Source organism: Lynx canadensis, chromosome E3, assembly GCF_007474595.2.
Source record: "Lynx canadensis isolate LIC74 chromosome E3, mLynCan4.pri.v2, whole genome shotgun sequence".
Classification (NCBI taxonomy): Eukaryota; Metazoa; Chordata; class Mammalia; order Carnivora; family Felidae; genus Lynx; species Lynx canadensis.
In genome coordinates, this window is record NC_044318.1 from 31,911,415 (window position 1) to 31,929,863 (window position 18,449).

The window sequence follows — 18,449 nt, forward strand, 5'->3', positions numbered from 1 at the left end:
TAAATGCTATTTTCCCACTATGCAGCTTTATAACAAACATACCCCTGAGCCTTATCCCACAGTCTGGTTTCAATGTTTCCAGTTTGCAAACTGTCTTTTCTGTGTGTATACAATAAATGTTTACTCGTTATTACTTCAGTGATTCACTGGTTTTGCTTTGGCTGTTTGGAACTCTGGCAACAAAAGTTTCAATTCATGTCATGAAAAAAGTCTGTAGTAAGAACTTCTTTAACCTGTTGGGGAAATTTACTAAATAGCTACAGCAAATATCATAGCAAATTGGTAAAGGCAGAAAAAAGACAAAACGCTCAGTCACCGTCCCTTGTAACACCAAACGGGAGAGCCAAGGGCACAGCAATGCAGTGAGATAAGGGGGGAAAAAAAGTAAAATGTATAAGAATTTAAAAGGAAGAAATCAAACTGCCATTATACATAGATAAATATGGTGGTCTACATAGAAAATCCAACACAGGGGCGCCTGGGTGTCTCAGTCGGCTAAGCCTCTGACTCTTGGTTTCGGCTCAGGTCACGGTCTTGGGATTTAAGTTCAAGCCCCATGTCAGGCTCTGCACTGACAGCGTGGAGCCTGCTTAGGATTCTCTTTCTCTCTCTTTCTCTCTCTCTCTCTCTCTCTCTCTCCCTCCCTCCCTCCCTCTCTGCCCCTCCTCTTTCTCTCTCTCTCAAAATAAACTTAAAAAGAAAGAAAATCTAACAGAACCGCAAATAATTAGGATTAACAGGATAGCACATCAAGATTGCTAGATACAACATAGACGCACACAGGCATATATCTAAAACAATGGGCTGTAAAAGCCGGGGTGGGGGGTGGTGGTGGATAACATTTCAAAAGAGAAAAGACTTGTGGAAATACCTAATGATCCAAGGGTCTACCAGAACTCACAAATCAGTAACAGAGACTAAAGAAATGGATGTGCAGGGGCGCCTGGGGGGCTTAGTTGGTTAAGCGTCTGCCTTCGGCTCAGGTCATGATCTCCCGAGACGGGCTCTGTGCTGACAGCTCAGAGCCTAGAACCTGAGCCTTCATATTCTATGTCTCCCTCTCTCTCTGCCCCTCCCCCACTCACACTGTCTGTCTGTCTGTCTGTCTCTCTCATAAAACAGCCAATGTAGGAAGTGTGCCCTTGGGAAGAATGCAGCAGTGCACTTGAAGCAAAGCGTCGGTGCCCAGGAGGCAATTAAGATCCCCGCACTTGGAGATCCAAGAGGCTTTCTGCCTGTGTTTGCATCTATAATCGTGGTCACCAGGAGCAGTGAGGAAGGGAGACGGTCTGCTCTCTGCAGAGGCCAAACATCAGGCTCTCGTCCTGCAAACCCAAACAACAGATGCATGCTGGGAACACAAGTGGCTATTGGGAAACAGGTCTTCTCTTCTTTCCAGGTTTTTCTTCCCCTTAAACATATGACATTTCTAGATGCCATCACTGTGAAAAGTTAGATAAATTTTTCTCTACTAGAAACATGATTTGATTATTTCTTTGCAGGGATCTTTTCAGGAAACAAAAAAATCATGCCCATGGTTAAAAAAGATCAAAAAGGGCAAAAGGAAGGGCGCCTTGTGGCTCAGAGGGTTAAGTGTCAGACTCTTGATTTTGGCTCAGGTCATGATCTCAGGGTCATGGGATCAAACCCCACATCAGGCTCCTCACTGAGTGTGGAGCCTGCTTGGGATTCTCTTTCTCTCCCTCTCTCTGCCCCTCCCCCATTCATGCACACGCGCTCACTCTCTCACTCTCAAAAATAAACACTTTAAAAAAAGACAAGGGGAGGGGCGCCTGGGTGGCGCAGTCGGTTGGGCGTCCGACTTCAGCCAGGTCACGATCTTGCGGTCCGGGAGTTCGAGCCCCGCGTCAGGCTCTGGGCTGATGGCTCAGAGCCTGGAGCCTGTTTCCGATTCTGTGTCTCCCTCTCTCTCTGCCCCTCCCCCGTTCATGCTCTGTCTCTCTCTGTCCCAAAAATAAATAAACATTGAAAAAAAAAAATTTAAAAAAAAAAAAAAAAAAAAGACAAGGGGAGGGGCGCCTGGGTGGCTCAGTCAGTTAAGCAACCGACTTCGGCTCAGGTTCTCACGGTTCATGGGTTCGAGCCCCACGTCACGCTCTGTGCTGATAGCTCGGACCCTGGAGCCTGCTTTGGATTCTGTGTCTCCCTCTCTCTGTGTTCCTCCCCCACTTGCACTCTGTCTCTCTCTCTCTCTCTCAAAAATAAATAAAGATTTAAAAAAAATTTTTTTTTTTAAAAGGACAAGGGGCGCCTAGGTGGCTCAGTCGGTTGAGCATCTGACTTCAGCTCAGGTCATGATCTCACGGTGCATGAGTTCAAGTCCTAAGTTGGGCTCACTGCTGTCAGCACAGAGCCAGAATCGGATCCTCTGTCTCCCTCTCTCTCTGCCCCTCCCCCACTTGCGCTCGCTCTCAAAAATAAACATTTAAAAAAATTATGTCAATGAAAGTATCTTAATAATATGAACATCTGGTTCAGTTGGGAGTTCTTCCATTTGACAAATGTAATATTTATGTGGAACTGCTGGAATCTTTTATTTTCTCAGTTTTTCCCTGACTGGATAGGACCGAAGCTAGAATTTTCCCTTTTGATAAAAGGAACACAAAAAAATGAACATGTTATGATGTACAACATGAGGACTGTAGCTAACACTACTGTAGGATATGTGGGAAACTTTTTTTTTCTTCTAAGAATTTTTTTAAAGTAATCTCTACACCCAACATGGGGCTCAAATTCACGACCCCAAAATCAAGAGTCATGTGATCTCCCATCTGAACTGGCCAGGCACCCCTGTGGGAAAGTTCTCAAGAGTGAATCCTAAGAGTTCCCATCGTAAGGAGAAATGCTCTATTCTTTTTATTGTATTTATAAGAGATGATGGATGTTAACTAAACCTATCACGATTTCACAATATATGCAAATCAAACCATCATGCTGTATGCCTTAAACTCCTACAGTGATATATGTTGATTATTTCTCAAGAAAAGTGGGGGGAAAAAGATTTGAAAAACTGAACATGTTATTTGTAAACTGATGTTTAGTAACTAGTCATAAACTTGAAATACCAGAATATATTATAAGCCTAATTCTAGGTAGTCTTATGAATGGATCTCTTTTAACTAATGTAAATATAAATTCAAAAGACAGTTTCAAGATTATTTTTTAGGGGCGCCTGGGTGGCGCAGTCGGTTAAGCCTCCGACTTCAGCCAGGTCACGATCTCGCGGTCCGTGAGTTCGAGCCCCGCGTCAGGCTCTGGGCTGATGGCTCGGAGCCTGGAGCCTGTTTCCGATTCTGTGTCTCCCTCTCTCTCTGCCCCTCCCCCGTTCATGCTCTGTCTCTCTCTGTCCCAAACATAAATAAAAAACATTGAAAAAAAAATTTAAAAAAAAAAGATTATTTTTTAATTTTTTTAAATGTTTATTCATTTTTTAGAGAGAGAGACAGAGCACGAGCTGGGGAGGGGCAGAGATAGAGGGAGACACAGAATCTGAAGCAGGCTCCAGGCTCTGAGCTGTCAGCATAGAGCCCGATGCGGGGCTGGAACCCATGAACCTTGAGATCATAACCTGAGCCGAAGTTGGAAGCCTAACCGACTGAGCCACCCAAGCACCGCTCAAGATGTTTTAACATGTAATTTTTTTCAATTTTAGAGAGAGAAAGAGAAACAGAGAGCAAGTGCACTAGTGGGGGAGGGGGGCAGAGGAAGAGAGAATGTTAAGCAGGCTCCACACTTAGTGCCATGGGGGCTCGATCCCACGACCCTGGGATCATGACCCAAGCTGAAATCAAGAATCGGATGCTCGACTGAGCCATCCAAGCACCCAAATAAAAAAACTTAAAAAAAAAAAATGTAGCTTCTTGTGAATCACACCCAAAAAAAAAAAAAAAAAAAAAAAAAAAAAGAGGTGCTCCTGGGTAGCTCAGTCAGTTAGGTGTCCAACTCTTCATTTTGGCTCCGGTCATGATCTCACAGTTCATGGGTTTGAGACCTGTGTCGGACTCTGCGCTGATAATGCAAAGCCTGCTTGGGTTTCTCTCTCAACCTTGCTCTCTGACCCTCCCCCACTCACATGCTGACTCTCTCAAAAAGTAAATAATCTTGGGGGGCCTGGGTGGCTCAGTCAGTTGAGTGTCCAACTTCGGCTCAGGTCATGATCTCTCGGTCCATGAGTTTGAGCCCTGCGTTGGGCTCTGTGCTGACAGCTCAGACCCTGGAGCCTGTTTCGGATTCTGTGTCTCCCTCTCTCTGACCCTCCCCTGTTCGTGCTCTGTCTCTCCCTGTCTCAAAAATAAATAAAACATTAAAAAAATTTTTTTAAAAAAATAAAATAAAAAATTTAAAAAAAGTAAATAATCTTAAACAAAGGAAAAAAGTAGCTCTGAAAAAAAAATATTTGTGGGGTACCTGGGTGGCTCAGTCAGTTGAGCATCTGGCTCTTGATATCAACTCAGATTATGATCTCAGGTTCTTGGGATTGAACCCTGCAGTGGGCTCTGCACTGAGCATGGAGCCTGTTTAAGATTCTCTCTCTCCCCCTCTGTCCCTCTCCTCTGCTCACACATTCTCTCAGGAAAAAAAAAGAAAGACATTTAAAGTATTTATTCATTTATTCATTTATGTGTTCTCTACACCCTATGTGGGGCTTGAACTCATGACCCCGAGATCAAGAGTTGCATGCTGTTCCAACTGAACCAGTTAGGCACCCCAAAGCTACAGTTTTTTGATAAGGCTTTGAAACCATGCTCCATAGGGTTAATGAGGTTGAAACAGGAAATTAAAAAAAAAATTTTTTTAATGTTTATCAATTTTTGAGAGAGAGAGAGGCAGACTGCAAGCAGAGGGAAGGGCAGAGAGAAAGGAAGTAGGCTTCAGGCTCCAAGCTGTCAGTGCAGAGCCCGATGCGGGGCTTGGACCCACAAACTGTGAGATCCTGACCTGAGCCCAAGTTGGTCGCTTAACCAATTGAGCCACCCAGGCACCCCGAAACTAACAGGAAATTTAAAGCTTGTTTTTCAGAGACCCGTTTCTCCCTAATCAGCTATGGCTTTTTTTTTCCAGACCTCACTAACAAATCCACTACTGTCTCTGCAGAAGCCTAGACTCAAGGTCACTGATAGGGTTCCAGCCGATGAACATACAAAGCCCTGCATTCCTGACTGGAAATAAGAGCCCAAAACCCATCCCGCTCTCAGAGCATGCACAGAGCCCCTTCTCTCTGCCCTAAGACGACCTCCTGAATTTTGTCTCATTTTAATGCTGTGTCCACTATAAAGTGAACATGAGATATATGTTAACATACATTTGTGTGATATGAATGCTCCACCTTTCCTCATAAACAGTCTTAAGTCTCCTCATCCTTTTCATCAATACGTATGAAATCCCAACCCCTAGGATTATCAAACACTTGTTCTCTTCCCCTTCAGGAAGGCAGATTTGAGGCTCGCCCTCCTGTCATTTGGCTGTTCTCAAACCCTTTCCTCGCCGTAGGATTGGCTTTGCTGTGCCATGGCGGGCAGACAAACTGGGTTCGGTTATAGCTTCTTAACAAGAGGACTGGGAGACGCCTGGGGGGCTCAGTTGGTTAAGCAGATCTTGATCTCAGCTCAGGTCATGATCTCATGGTTTCGTGAGTTCGAGCCCCACATCGGGCTCTGTGCTGACAGCATGGAACCTGCCTGGGATTCTCTCTCTCCTCTCTCTCTGCCCCTCCCCTACTCGTGCTGTTTCCCGCCCCCCCCCCCGCCCCCCCGCCAAATAAACAAATATTTAAAAAATTAAAAATGCATAAACAAACAAGAGGATTGGATGTGTTGCTCTAATCTTCCAAGAAGGGCCATTTTATTTTTTTTAATTTCTACAATCATGTGGTCTTTAGCTTTGGGGACTATTGTGCATATATGTGCAGATACAAATTTAAACCAGCATAGACCTCATCACATGTGCCCCAGATGACACTGACTTAAAAAAAAAATAATCCATGAAGCCAAGAGTTGGCTCTTTGAAAAATAAAATCAACAAACCTTTAGCTGGATGGACTAAGAAAAAGAAAAAGAGAAGATCCAAATTACTAAAGTCAAAAATCAAGGTAGGGACATTATTAGCAATTCCACAGAAATAAAGAAGACTGTAAAAGAGTACTATCAACAATTATATGCCAAAAAATTTAAAAACCTAAATGAAATTGACAGATGCCTAGAAACACAAACCTACCAAGACCAAATCACAAAGAAGGAAAAAATCTGAGTAGACCTATAACCAGTAAGGAGATTGAATCAATGATCAAAAATCTCCTGGGTGGCTCAGTTGGTTGAGCATCTCTCTCTCTTTTTTTTGTTTTTAAGTTTATTTATTTTGATGGGGGTGGGGGGGAAGGGTCTTTCTGAGAGAGACAAAAAATCAGAGGGGGAGGGATCGGGGGGGAGAGAGACAGAAAACCAGAGGGGGAGGGACAGGGGGGTGGGGGGAGACAGAGGATCAAAGCGGTCTCTGTGCTGACAACAGAGAGCCCAGTGTGGGTCTCAAACTCACAAACCATGAGATCATGACCTGAGCCAAAGTTGGATGCTTGACCAACTCAGGCACTCAAGCATCAGACTCTTGATTTCTGCTCAGGTCATGATGCCAGGGTCGTGGGATCAAGTCTGGCAACAGGTTCCATGCTCAGTTTAGGCTCCATTTCCCCCTTTCCTTATTCCCTACTTGTGCTCTCTAAAAAAAATTTAAAACTCTCCTGACCAAAAAAAAAAAAAAAGAAGAAGAAGAAGAAGAAGAAGCAGCGTTGCATAGACCACTCAACCACTCTGATTATCAGGCTGGATCTATACAGGACATATATTCATAGAGAAGAGTTTAAACTATATTCAATATTATTATAATTCACATGTATATTCTTATACTGGTAGAGTTGACCCAAAGCAGAATTATAAGCCAGGTACAGTACATGCTGTACTTTTCCCTGGTCTGTACTCTCCCCAAGTCCACTACTCTGAAGGGTCTTTCCCATTTCTGACCAAAAGCAGACCCCAGAAAAGATCTCATCCATCGCTTCTTACCAATCTAACACTTCAGAATTCAGTGTATTGTCTCAAAAGATGATGATAAACCTTTTGAAATCCCTGACCTAGAGATCTATTCATCCCCATAGAGAAGAATTTTATGTGTTTATTAAAATATTGATTTAGAGTGCCTGGGTGGTATAGATAGTTGAGCGTCCAACTCTTGGTTTCAGCTCAGGTCATGGTCTCATGGTTTGTGAGTACGAGCCTCACATTGGGCTCTGTGTTGATGGCATGGAGCCTGCTTGAGATTCTGTCTCTCCTTCTCTCTGTCCCTCCTTCACCTGTGCTTGCAATCTCTCTCTCTCTCTCTCTCTCTCTCTCTCTCTCTCTCAAAAATGAACTAAAAAAAATTTTAAATATAATTTATTTAATAAAGAAAAATCAGCCCTGGACCTGATGCATTCACTGGTGAATATGTAAAGAAGAACTAATCCCAATACTTCTCACTTTTCAAAAAAACTGAAGAGGAAAGAACACTTCCTAAGTCATTCTATGAAGCCAACGTTACCCTGATACCAAAGCAAAAGAAACTACAAGAAAAACAGAGAAACAAAAAAACCTACAGGCCAGTATGAGCACTGATGCAAAAATTCTCCAAAAAAATATTAGTCGCATATTAAAAGGATTACATACTGTAAACAAGTGAGATTTATTTCTGGAACGTAAGGATGGTTCAACATACCAAAATGTCAATGTAATATACCACATCAACAGAATGAAAGAAAGAAACCACATGATCATTCCAACCGATGAGAAAAAGCATTTGACAAAATGTGGTACACTCTCATAAGAAAGACATGCAACAAACCAGGAATAAAAAGAAACTACCTCAACATACTAAAACCACATGTTAAAAAAAAAATGGAGCAAATGTCATATTCAATGGTGAAAGACTAAAGACATTTCCTCTAGGTCAGGAAAAACACAAGGATGTGGACTTTCACCACTTTTATTCAACAAAGTACTAGAAGACCTAGCCAGAGCAATTAGGCAATAAAAGGAAATAGAGGGCATCTAAATTGTAAAGGAAGAAGCAAAATCAACTCAGTTTGCAGATGAGATCATCTCATATGTGTAAACAAAAAAAAAAACAAAACAAAACAAACAAACAAAAAAAACCCTAAAGGGCACCTGGAGCCTGGCTTTGGATTCTGTGTCTCCCTCTCTGGCTCAGTTGGAGGAGCAAGTGACTCTTGATCTGGGGTTCATCAATTTGAGACCCATGGTGACTGCAGAAATTACTAAAAAAATAAACTTCTAAAAATTCCATACATTAAAATATATTCTTTGTACTGTAAAGTCAATGAGATTTGAAAAACCCTGAAGATCTGACCAAAAAAAACCAAACAAACAAACAAACAAACAAAACCCTATTAGAACAAACAAATGAATTCATCACAGCTTCAGGATATAAAGTTAACACACAAAAATCAGTCGTATTTCTATACACTCACAATAAACGACCTGACAAAGAAATTAATAATTCCATTTTCAATTATGTCAAAAGGAATAAAATACTTAAGAATTAATTTAACCAAAGAGGCAAAAGACTTGTACGTGGAAAACTACAAAATGTTGCTGAAAGAAATTAAAGGACAAATTAGTGGAAAAACACTCCATGTTCATAAACTGGGAAACAATGTTGTTAAGATGTCAATACTATACAAAACAATCTATAGATTCATTTCACTATCTATCAAACTCCCAATGATTTTTTTTATAGAAAGAGAAAAACCGAGGGTGCCTGCGTGGCTCAGTTAGTTAAGTGGGTGACTGATTTTGGCTCAGGTCATGGTCTCAGGATTCATGAGATCAAGCCCCACATCGGGCTCTGCACTATATCTTCCCCACCCCCTACCCCCCCAAAATAAACAAACATGGAAGGAAGGAAGGAAGGAAGGAAGGAAGGAAGGACAGAGGGAGGAAGGAAGGAAGGAGGGAAGGAAGGAAGGAGGGAAGGAAGGAAGGAGGGAAGGAAGGAAGGAGGGAAGGAAGGAGGGAAGGAAGGAGGGAGGAAGGAGGGAAAGAGGGAAGGAGGGAAGGAGGGAAGGAGGAAGGAGGGAGAAGGAGGGAAGGAAGGGGAAGGAAGGAGGAAGGAAGGAGGGAAGGAAGGAGGGAAGGAAGGAGGGAAGGAAGGAGGGAAGGAAGGAGGGAAGGAAGGAGGGAAGGAAGGAGGGAAGGAAGGAGGGAAGGAAGGAGGAAGGAAGGAGGGAAGGAGGGAAGGAAGGAGGGAAGGAAGGAGGGAAGAAGGAGGAGGAAGAGGAAGGAAGGAGGGAAGGGAAGGAGGGAAGGAAGGAGGGAAGGAAGGAGGAAGGAAGGAGGGAAGGAAGGAGGGACGGAAGGAGGGAAGGAAGGAGGGAAGGAAGGAGGGAAGGAAGGAAGGAAGGAAGGAAGGAAGGAAGGAAGGAAGGAAGGAAGACACATCCTAAAATTCGTACGGAATGTCAAGAGACTAAGAATGGGACAGTCTTTTCAACAAATGGTGCTGGGAAAATTGGATATCCTCATGCAAAAGAATGAAGTTGGACCTTTATCTAACACTACATACACAAATTAACTCAAAATGGATCAAAGACCTAAATGTAAGACCTAAAAGTATAAACTTGAAGAAGAAAACATAGGGCAAATCTTCATGACATTGGATTTGGCAATGATTTCCTGGATAGGACACCAAAGGCATGGGCAACAAATGAAAAAGAAATAGGCAAACTGAACTTCATGACTGTTAAATTTGATAAGGTATTAATATCCAGAATATGTATATAACTGATAAAACTCAAAAGTAAAAAAAAAAAAAAAAACTGATTCAAAAATGGGCAAAGGACTCGATCCCATATTTCTCCAAAGAAGATATACAAATGGCCGATAAGTACATGGAAAAGATGCTCAACATCACTAATCATTAGGGAAATGCAAATCAGAATTATATGGAGATACTACCTCCCTCCTCTTAGAATGATTACTACCCCCCCCCAAAAAAACAGAAAATAACAAGTGTTGACAATGACGTGGAGGAATTAGAAATTAGTAAACCCTTGTGTTCATGTAAAATGGCACAGCTGCTGTGGAAAACAATGGGGCAATTTCTCAAAAAATTAAAAATAGAATCACCACATGTGCAACAATTCCATTTCTGGCTTATATACCCAAAAGAAATAAAAGCAGGGGCTCAGAAATATTTGTACACCCATGATCATCATCATTCACGATAGCTAAAACATGCAGGCAACCCAAATGTCTGTTGACAAATAAATGGATAAGCAAAATGTGGTATATACATACAACGGAGTATTATTCAGCCTTAGGAAAATTCTGCAATATGCTACAACATGAAGAACCTGGATGATGTGATGATGCTCAGTGAAATAAGCCGGTTGCAAAATACAAATACTGTATGGTTCCACTTACATGACCTGCAATGGTCAAAAATCATAGAGGCAGATGGGGCGCCTGGGTGGCTCAGTCGGTTAAGCGTCTGACTTCGGCTCAGGTCATGATCTCACAGTTTGTGGGTTCAAGCCCTGCATTGGGCTCTGTGCTGACAGCTCAGAGCCTGGAGCCTGGCTTCGGATTCTGTGTCTCCCTCTCTCTCTGTTCTTCCCCTACTCATGCTCTGTCTCTCTCTCTCCTTCAAAAATAAATTTAAAAAAGCATTCAAAATTTTTTTTAAAAATCACAGAGGCAGAGAGGCGCCTGGGTGGCTCAGTCGGTTAAGTGTCCGACTTCGGCTCAGGTCATGATCTCACTGTCCGTGAGTTTGAGCCCCACGTCGGGCTCTGTGCTGACTGCTCAGAGCCTGGAGCCTGTTTCAGATTCTGTGTCTCCCTCTCTCTCTGACCCTCCCCCGTTCATGCTCTATATCTCCCTGTCTCAAAAATAAATAAAACGTTAAAAAAAAATTTTTTAAAAATCACAGAGGCAGAAAGGAGAATGGGGATTTCCAAGAGATTAGGGATGGGAGGGATGGGGAGTTAGTGTTCAATGGGTGTAAGTTTTAGAGTTTACAGGATGAGGAGTTATGGAGATGGATGGTGGTGTGCATAATACCGTGCAACATTATGAACATATTTGATACACTGAACTGTACAATTAAAAGTGGCCAAAACAGCACATTTTATGTTATGTGTATTTTATTGTGATTTTTTTAATTGGGGGAGAAAAAAAAATCACAAGTTCACACCAATCAGAATGCAAAAATTTTCCAGGCTGACAAAACCGGGTGTCGGTGGGTACGGGTCTTACACTGATGATGGGAATGCAAAATGAACATCTTTTTGGAGGCAATTTGACAATAATGTAGTGAAAGCGGAATCTGCAACTTGTCAATACCATTTCTAGTTAGATACCCTGAAGAAATTCTTGCCCGTGAATAAGAGTTGCACAAGGCACTGTTCATCAATAGAAACAACGCAAGCAACACATCACGACTGATTAGCAATGGGCGCTACCCTGACAGTTAAAACAGATCTTCACATTTAGACATGGGGCAGGGGGGGGGGGGGCAGATCTCAAAAATTCTAAGAAAAAGCAAGCTGCAGAATGATTGTACATTACGGTACAATTTGTATAAATGATCAAGCCACACGTTATTTCAGGATGCCTGCATATATAGTAAAAATGTAAAAATACAGAACCGATCATCTTTGGGGAGGAGAAGCGATGGGATCAGGATGGGGTGCGATAGAGGGGTACATCTATGTGTAACGTTATGTACGCTGAATCTGAGTGCTGGGTACGTGGGCATTTATCAGCATCACTGGATGTTTGAAATGTTTCACTTGACAAGAACACAGGTCTTCCAAGAACTTCTAGACCTAACCTGGAATGATTTCCAAGTCATGTGACAATTAGTAGCATCATTTTAAGCTATGTCGAAGGAATCTAAAGGTTTTCTAAAGTCATTTATTCCCTCATCCCCATAGATTTGTTGATTCACCAAAAATCGTATTTTTAAAGCACTTACCCAATAGGCAGAGATAGTTGGGTTCAGTCAGTCGTGACAGTTTTGTGACCTGATTCAAGATGTTGTAAAGCTCTGTTGGTTCACACAAAACCAAACCAGCCATCCTACTGGGAAGAATCAATAATGTATAAGCTTAGTACCTCTTTATTTTATTTATTTACTTTAGAGTGAGAAAAAGCGCAAGAGGGAGCAGGGGAGAGAGGGAGAGGGAGGGAGAAAGAGGGGGGGAGGGAGGGGAAGACAGAACCTTAAGCAGGATCAATGCTCAGCATGGAGCCTAGTGGACTAGTGCCTCTTTCCATTTTATTTTTTATATATTTTTTTAATTTTTAATGTTTATTTTTAAGAGAGAGAGTGCAAGCTGGGGAGGGGCAGAGAGAGGGAGACACAGAAACGAAAGCAGGCTCCAGGCTCTGAGCTGTCAGCACAGAGCCCGAGGTGGGGCTCGAACTCACGAACTGCGAGATCATGACCTGAGCCAAAGCCTGACGCTTAACCGACTGCGCCACCCAGGCGCCCCCTTCTTTCTATTTTAAATGAATGGCCAAAGATACTGGATTAAACTCTTTAACACACCTTCAAACAAAGATGAAAATAATCATGAAGGTGATCTGGAAAGCTTCAAAAATTTGTAGTAACATGTGCATCACAGAGAATCAAGTATTGTACACAGTGCACCTGAGCCAGAGAAATACACAGTAGGCTGTAATACAGTCACCGATTCCTTTCTTCTTTCATTTCATTACTGAGCACCTACTGTATACCAGGCACTGGAAATAACTGGTGAAACAGACTACCCTCATGAAGGTTACAGCCTAGCATGGAATACAGACATTGAGCCAAAAACCACATTATAAACAGGAAAAGCACTACAAGAGTCAGCATCCAGTGTTGGAGGACAAGCTAACAGGAGGGCCTCATCTGGCTGGAGCAGACAGAAAGGGCTGAGATGCGACTGCTAGGCTGAACCAGGTGGCTACGCAAGACTTAGCCAGGCAGAGAAGGGAGAGAGGGTGAGGAAGGGAAGAACATTCAGTACTTGACAGAGTCCAAAGGAGGCTGGTGTGCAGCAGGTAGAGAGCGATAAGCCATGACCCTGCGGAGGGGTCTTGTAGGCTGAGGACAAAGATCACGGAGGCCAAAGCTGGGTGCAGAATCGCTGACGTGTACTGGCAGAACTGCCCGCCCGGGCTGGGCTGGGCTCTTGTGCCCCAAGAACACGGAGGGGGAAAGGTTGGGCCTGTGCAGCCACTTCTACAGGGAGGCTACCTTTCAGCAGGGGTGGGGGCTACAAAGAGTTAGCCAGCAGGCCTCTGGCGGCCAGCAGGGGGCATGTGGGAGAGAAGTTGAGTCTAGGGATATTCTTGCTCAGGACAGTTAGGACCCACTTCAGAGTAACCAGTAGAATGCTCTTGGGAAAGGCCACCCCCCTCACCATGGGCCCTGGATCCTTCCCACTAAGTCAGACTTTGGTTCTCAGCCTCCCCTCCAACATCACCAATTTCAGCCTCCACATGGATCATTCCTATCAGCAGGCAAACATCCTCGGTACCCATCTCTGTTCTCTACAGAGAGACGTCTCACTCCCTCCACTTCCTCGCTTCCAGACTCTCTAGGTCCAAATCCTGGCTGTGCCGCTTACTGTCGGCTGCCTGATCAGGGGGGAGGAATTAGTCTCTCTGCGCCTCAGTTTCTACCTCTATAAAACAGGGCTATTAGTAATATTGCCACTTCTGTAAAAACCAAGATAATAGCACCTCCCTATTGTGTGTGGATTAATGAAATTACACATGTGAGACATTCTGAACAGGGAAGAAATACAATCTTCTCCCCTGGAGCCCATCGAACCGTAGGAATTGTTCTTATCAAGGTCATCAACAATGTCCACCTTGCCTCAGCCATTAATCACTTCTCCCTGGGCTCAAAGGATGGAGCCTCTTAGCACTTAACCCAGTTCAGCACCCCTCCCTCCCAATACTCTCTACTCTCAGAACACTCCACTCCCCAGGCTTCTCTTCTCCCACTGTTTGTTGCTACTTGGTCTTCTGGGTTGGAGGCTCTACCTCCTCATGTTAAGAAAGTCCATGGGGCTCCTGAGTGGCTCAGTCAGTTAAGTATTCAACTCCTGGTTTCCGCTCAGGTCACCATGATCTCACAGTTCAGGAGCTGGAACCCCTCATTGGGCTCTGCACTTGACACTGAGGAGCCTGCTTGGGATTCTCTCTCTCTCTCCCTCCCTCTCTGTTTATTTTAAGAGAGAGAGCACAAGTAGGAGAGAAACCAAATGAAAATAAAAAGATATTTAGATACATCCGGTCATGATCTCACAGTTCACAAGTTGGAGCCCCGCGTCAGGCTCTGTGCTGACAGCTTATATCCTGGAGCCTGCTTTGGATTCTGTGTCTCCCTCCTTCTCTGACCTCCCTGGCTCACGCTCTGTCTCTCTCTCTCAAAACATTAAAAAAAATTTTTTTTAAGATATATTTAAAAAAAAAAGTCCTCAGGCAGTCATCTCTTTCCTTCTGTCTACACTCTCTCTGTAGGACAGGGCTCTCAACCTCAGCACCATTGACATTGACATTCGAGGCCAGATAATTCTGTGCTGTGGGGGGGCTGACCTGTGCATTGCAGGATGTTTAGCAGCATCCCTGGCCTCCACCCAGTAGATGCCAGTAGCAAAGCCCTCCCCACCCAGTTGTAAACAACCAAAACTGTTTCTGGATGTTGCCAAATGTCCCCTGAAAGAAGAGGGCAAGTCACTGCTACTTGAGAACCACTACTAGAAGATCTAGAGCCTAGGGGTGCCTGGGGGTTCAGTCGGTTAAGTGTCTGACTTTGGCTCAGGTCATGATCTCAAGGTCCATGGGTTTGAGTCCCATGTCGGGCTCTGTGTTGACAGCTCAGAGCCTGGAACCTGCTTTGGATTCTGTGTCTCCCTCTCTCTGCCCCTCCCCCACTCATGCTGTCTCTGTCTCTTTAAAATGTTAAAAAAGCAACTAAAGAAAAAAAAAAAAAGATCTAGAGTCTAAGTGATTTGAATACCATTTATAAACCAATGAGTCCCAAATCGTAGTCCTGCTTGACCTCTCCATTGAGCTCGACCCACCTGGATGCCTCATTGGGCCTCTCAAACATAACATGGCCAAAACAACTTTTAATTCACACGTGCCCATACCTTCAATGCCTCTCTTTTAGTTTCCTCAGCCTCAAAAGACAGCACCATTATCCACCTAGCTATTCAAGTCCATACCCCGAATCCCTCTTTCCCCCGGCCCCTCACATCCAATCCATCAGCTCTAGACCCATCCACTTTGCTCCAGCTCCAGAGCTAACCTTCTACACCAGGGTACTATCATCTCTCTCCTGGTGATGCCATACTTCCCAAATGAGCTTCTGGCTTCTTGCCTTCTCCCTATGATCTCATCTTTACATGGCACTCAGGGCGATCTTTTCAAACTATGGGTGTCTTCGTCTTCACCTCACTGCCACCATTCGACACAATGCACTCATCAGTTTGCTTGCTTTACCACCAATCTTATCCTCTGGGAATGTGTGGGGCATACATACAACAAAGGGCAGGGACCTTGCCCTTTTGTTCACTGTATCCTCACCCAGTGCCCACGATTTTTGGTGAAGTGTGCTCAATAAGCACACGTTGGATGAATAGTCACCATTCCTGCCTTCGTCAATGGGGCCATCTTGACTTGAGGCCACACAGACGCGCCTAAGGACCTCCCCACTCCCACCCCCAGTCACATCCCAGATCCTCTGCCTCTGAAAGCCCGGGTTCACTAGTGGCGTCCAGGTGAAAACCCAGCCCCAGGGATCAACTCCTCCAGAGTTCTCTGCTTCCCCAAGGGAGAACTCTCCCTGGTCAAGCAAGAACTGCCCTCATCTGCTGATAAAGTATGAGAGGGATAAGAATGGCTCCTGAACCTAACAGCACAGTTTTGTGGGGTTTTTTAATGTTTATTTTTGAGAGAGGAGAGCATGAGCAGGGGAGGGGCAGAGAGAGACAGGGGAACAGAGGGTCCAAAGCGGGCTCTGTGCTGACAGCAAAGAGCCAGATGTAGAACTCAAACTCACGAACCAGGAGATTGTGACCTGAGCTGAAGTCGAACGCTTAACCAACTGGCACTATCACCCCTGCCCCTAAACGGCACAGTTCTGAAAAAGGACACAGCCCTGTGAGCTAAGATCACGGGCACTGCTAGCCCGGGCAGGTGGAAGGCTTTCCACTTCTTTTAGTGCTGCTCCCACCTCTACAAGGTTGACAATGCTCTTGGCTCGGCTGTTGGGCCCTGAGAATATTTTGACATTTTGAGCTTTTACACAGACCATTAAACTAATGTTGGCAAGTTTTTGCCAAAAGTATTTTCCTTTGTGAGTTCCACTAAAGCGGACTGAATTCCTTGATTTCATTTCATAGTTAACTAATTCTGATTTTCTTCAATTTTGTTTAGCCAACATTAGTTTCCCCAAGATCAAGCCTTTTTTTTCTGTGTGATTTTTACAATAAAGGTTTGATCCCTCAGTCAGATTTTTATCCTAGCGGCATTGACTATGATTATTTCTATCAAGCATCCTTTTCCTAATGGCCTGTTCAAAACACTAGTGCCAAAATGGCAAGTTTAGGACATCCCCCCGTGGACTCTTTCAGCAGAGATAGAGATAGGCTCTTTTTGAGACTTTGGGGGTGGGCGTCAGTGTGATGGGTTTTGCAGGGGAACGGGGCAGGCAGATGGGAAGAGTGGCCAGAGGAAGCTGGCTTCAGGGGGTCAGAGAAACCAATCTTCCTGTGAATTGACCAGTTTGGGAAACCCACATGGCTTTGTGGGTGGCAAGCAGAGCCACCCCAAAACACTTGCACATTACACACCCACCAGTAGGGAAGTTCTTCACCCTTCACTGTAAAGGCCTGGCCTCTCTCCGAACCAGGTGTGTGTGCAGCTCTGTCGGCCCAGAGCTGTCTGGACGCAATTGGGCTGGTAAACTCCACTCCAGTGAGGACACAAGGTCTATATTTGGGGAAAACTGCCAGTTAGGAAGGGATGTTTCATTAGGGGTTGACACAGCCTGAGATGAAGCTGGAAACTAGCCAGACCCAGCCCTTCTTGCCTCCCTGTGCTTGAGGAAAGGCCGTACCAGATCCTTTGGGTACACAAGGACTTCCATTCTGGCTGATGGCATCGCCGACAGAGGCTGGGCCTCACGTCAGCCTTCTCAAAGGACTTTCAGGACAGAGTTTGGTCGACTCTTGGCCTCACACAGTCTGGGTGGACACAACTGATGGGCTTCCGGTGGAGAAGAGGCAATGCTCCATGCTCCTGGAGAAGCCAGCCCATAAGCTTTACTGTGGGTTCCTGGCTCGGGCTAAGCAGGAACCAGAGGGCTGCACAGATAGGACTCAGGGTCCACAGCTAACCCCACTGTGCCCTGGTTCTCTGTGTGAAGCAGAGGCTGTGCCAGGATGACCAAGGCTTAAATACAGGAACAGGCTTTAACACTGTAACTATCACCTATAAACTGAAGCAGTTTACACAGGATTACACTGGAAAGGCTATAGGAATGTGACGTTGAAACGACAGACATAAATTGCCCAGCACTGGCCCTGGTGTGGAGCAGGAGCTTAGGAACCAGAAGTTCCTTCACTCCTACCCTCTCTCTCCTTTCAATTTCACCTAGGAGCCTCTGACAGCTCCAAATCCAGTAGACACAGAGCACCATTCAGAGAATCTCAGGCCAAGGAGTGAAGCAGGAGCTAGCCAAGTTTGTAAGTAGAGGGAGCCTTTGGTGTTGCTGTAGAGTCAAGATCCCCAAGGATCTGGTATAGCCTTTCCTCAATCACAGCCTGCCCCTTGACAAAACTAGAGCACATAGAGCCAGGCTATAGCGCCACGGGGTTGTGGAGGCTACCCGAGTGGTCTCGAAATCAGAGGCGCACCAGGTCCTACTGTTAGTGATGGCCAGAATCTCCGTATTTTGGAAGCAACAGGTATGGGCCAGGGGCCCAGACCCAGCCGCACACATCCCCATCCCTTGCCTTCTACCTTGCCTTCACTCCCATGTCCCCACACCTAGGTACACTACACACCTGAGAGGTACCCTAGTAGTCCTGAGAGTGACAGGTCTTGCAGGCAATTCACCCGTCAGAGGTAGGGGCTGGTGAACTGCAACATAGTCTCCCAAAGGCCGTGACCATGACATCTGGTCTCTTCTCCTCCCACTCGGCCACCAGCACTTGCCTCTCCTCTGCTCCGTGATCAGGCTTAGGCCTCCCTTTCTGCTCCTCTGGCACGGGTCCTCGGCCCTGACCAGGCTCTGGACTGGGCACTGGTCCTACTTCCCTGACCTCTGGCTGACCTGGGAGACGGAAGGCTCTGCTCCTGACTCAGATCGGCCAC

The 18,449-nt window shown here is 44.9% G+C and overlaps 1 protein-coding gene across 5 annotated transcripts in view; it reads right to left on the bottom strand.

Annotated features, from left to right (window-relative positions):
* Positions 1-18,449, bottom strand: part of STYXL1 (serine/threonine/tyrosine interacting like 1) — a 73,099-nt gene that overhangs the window by 49,617 nt on the left and 5,033 nt on the right. For 4 of the 5 annotated variants that reach the window (XM_030301060.1, XM_030301055.1, XM_030301059.1 and 1 more), the window contains exon 2: positions 12,046-12,149. In XM_030301060.1, coding sequence (XP_030156920.1) covers positions 12,046-12,148 — 103 coding nt within the window. In that variant the 5' untranslated portion in view covers position 12,149. Of the gene's footprint in view, positions 1-12,045; positions 12,153-18,449 lie in introns of all 5 variants that reach the window. The other variant, XM_030301056.1, reaches the window with a different exon arrangement.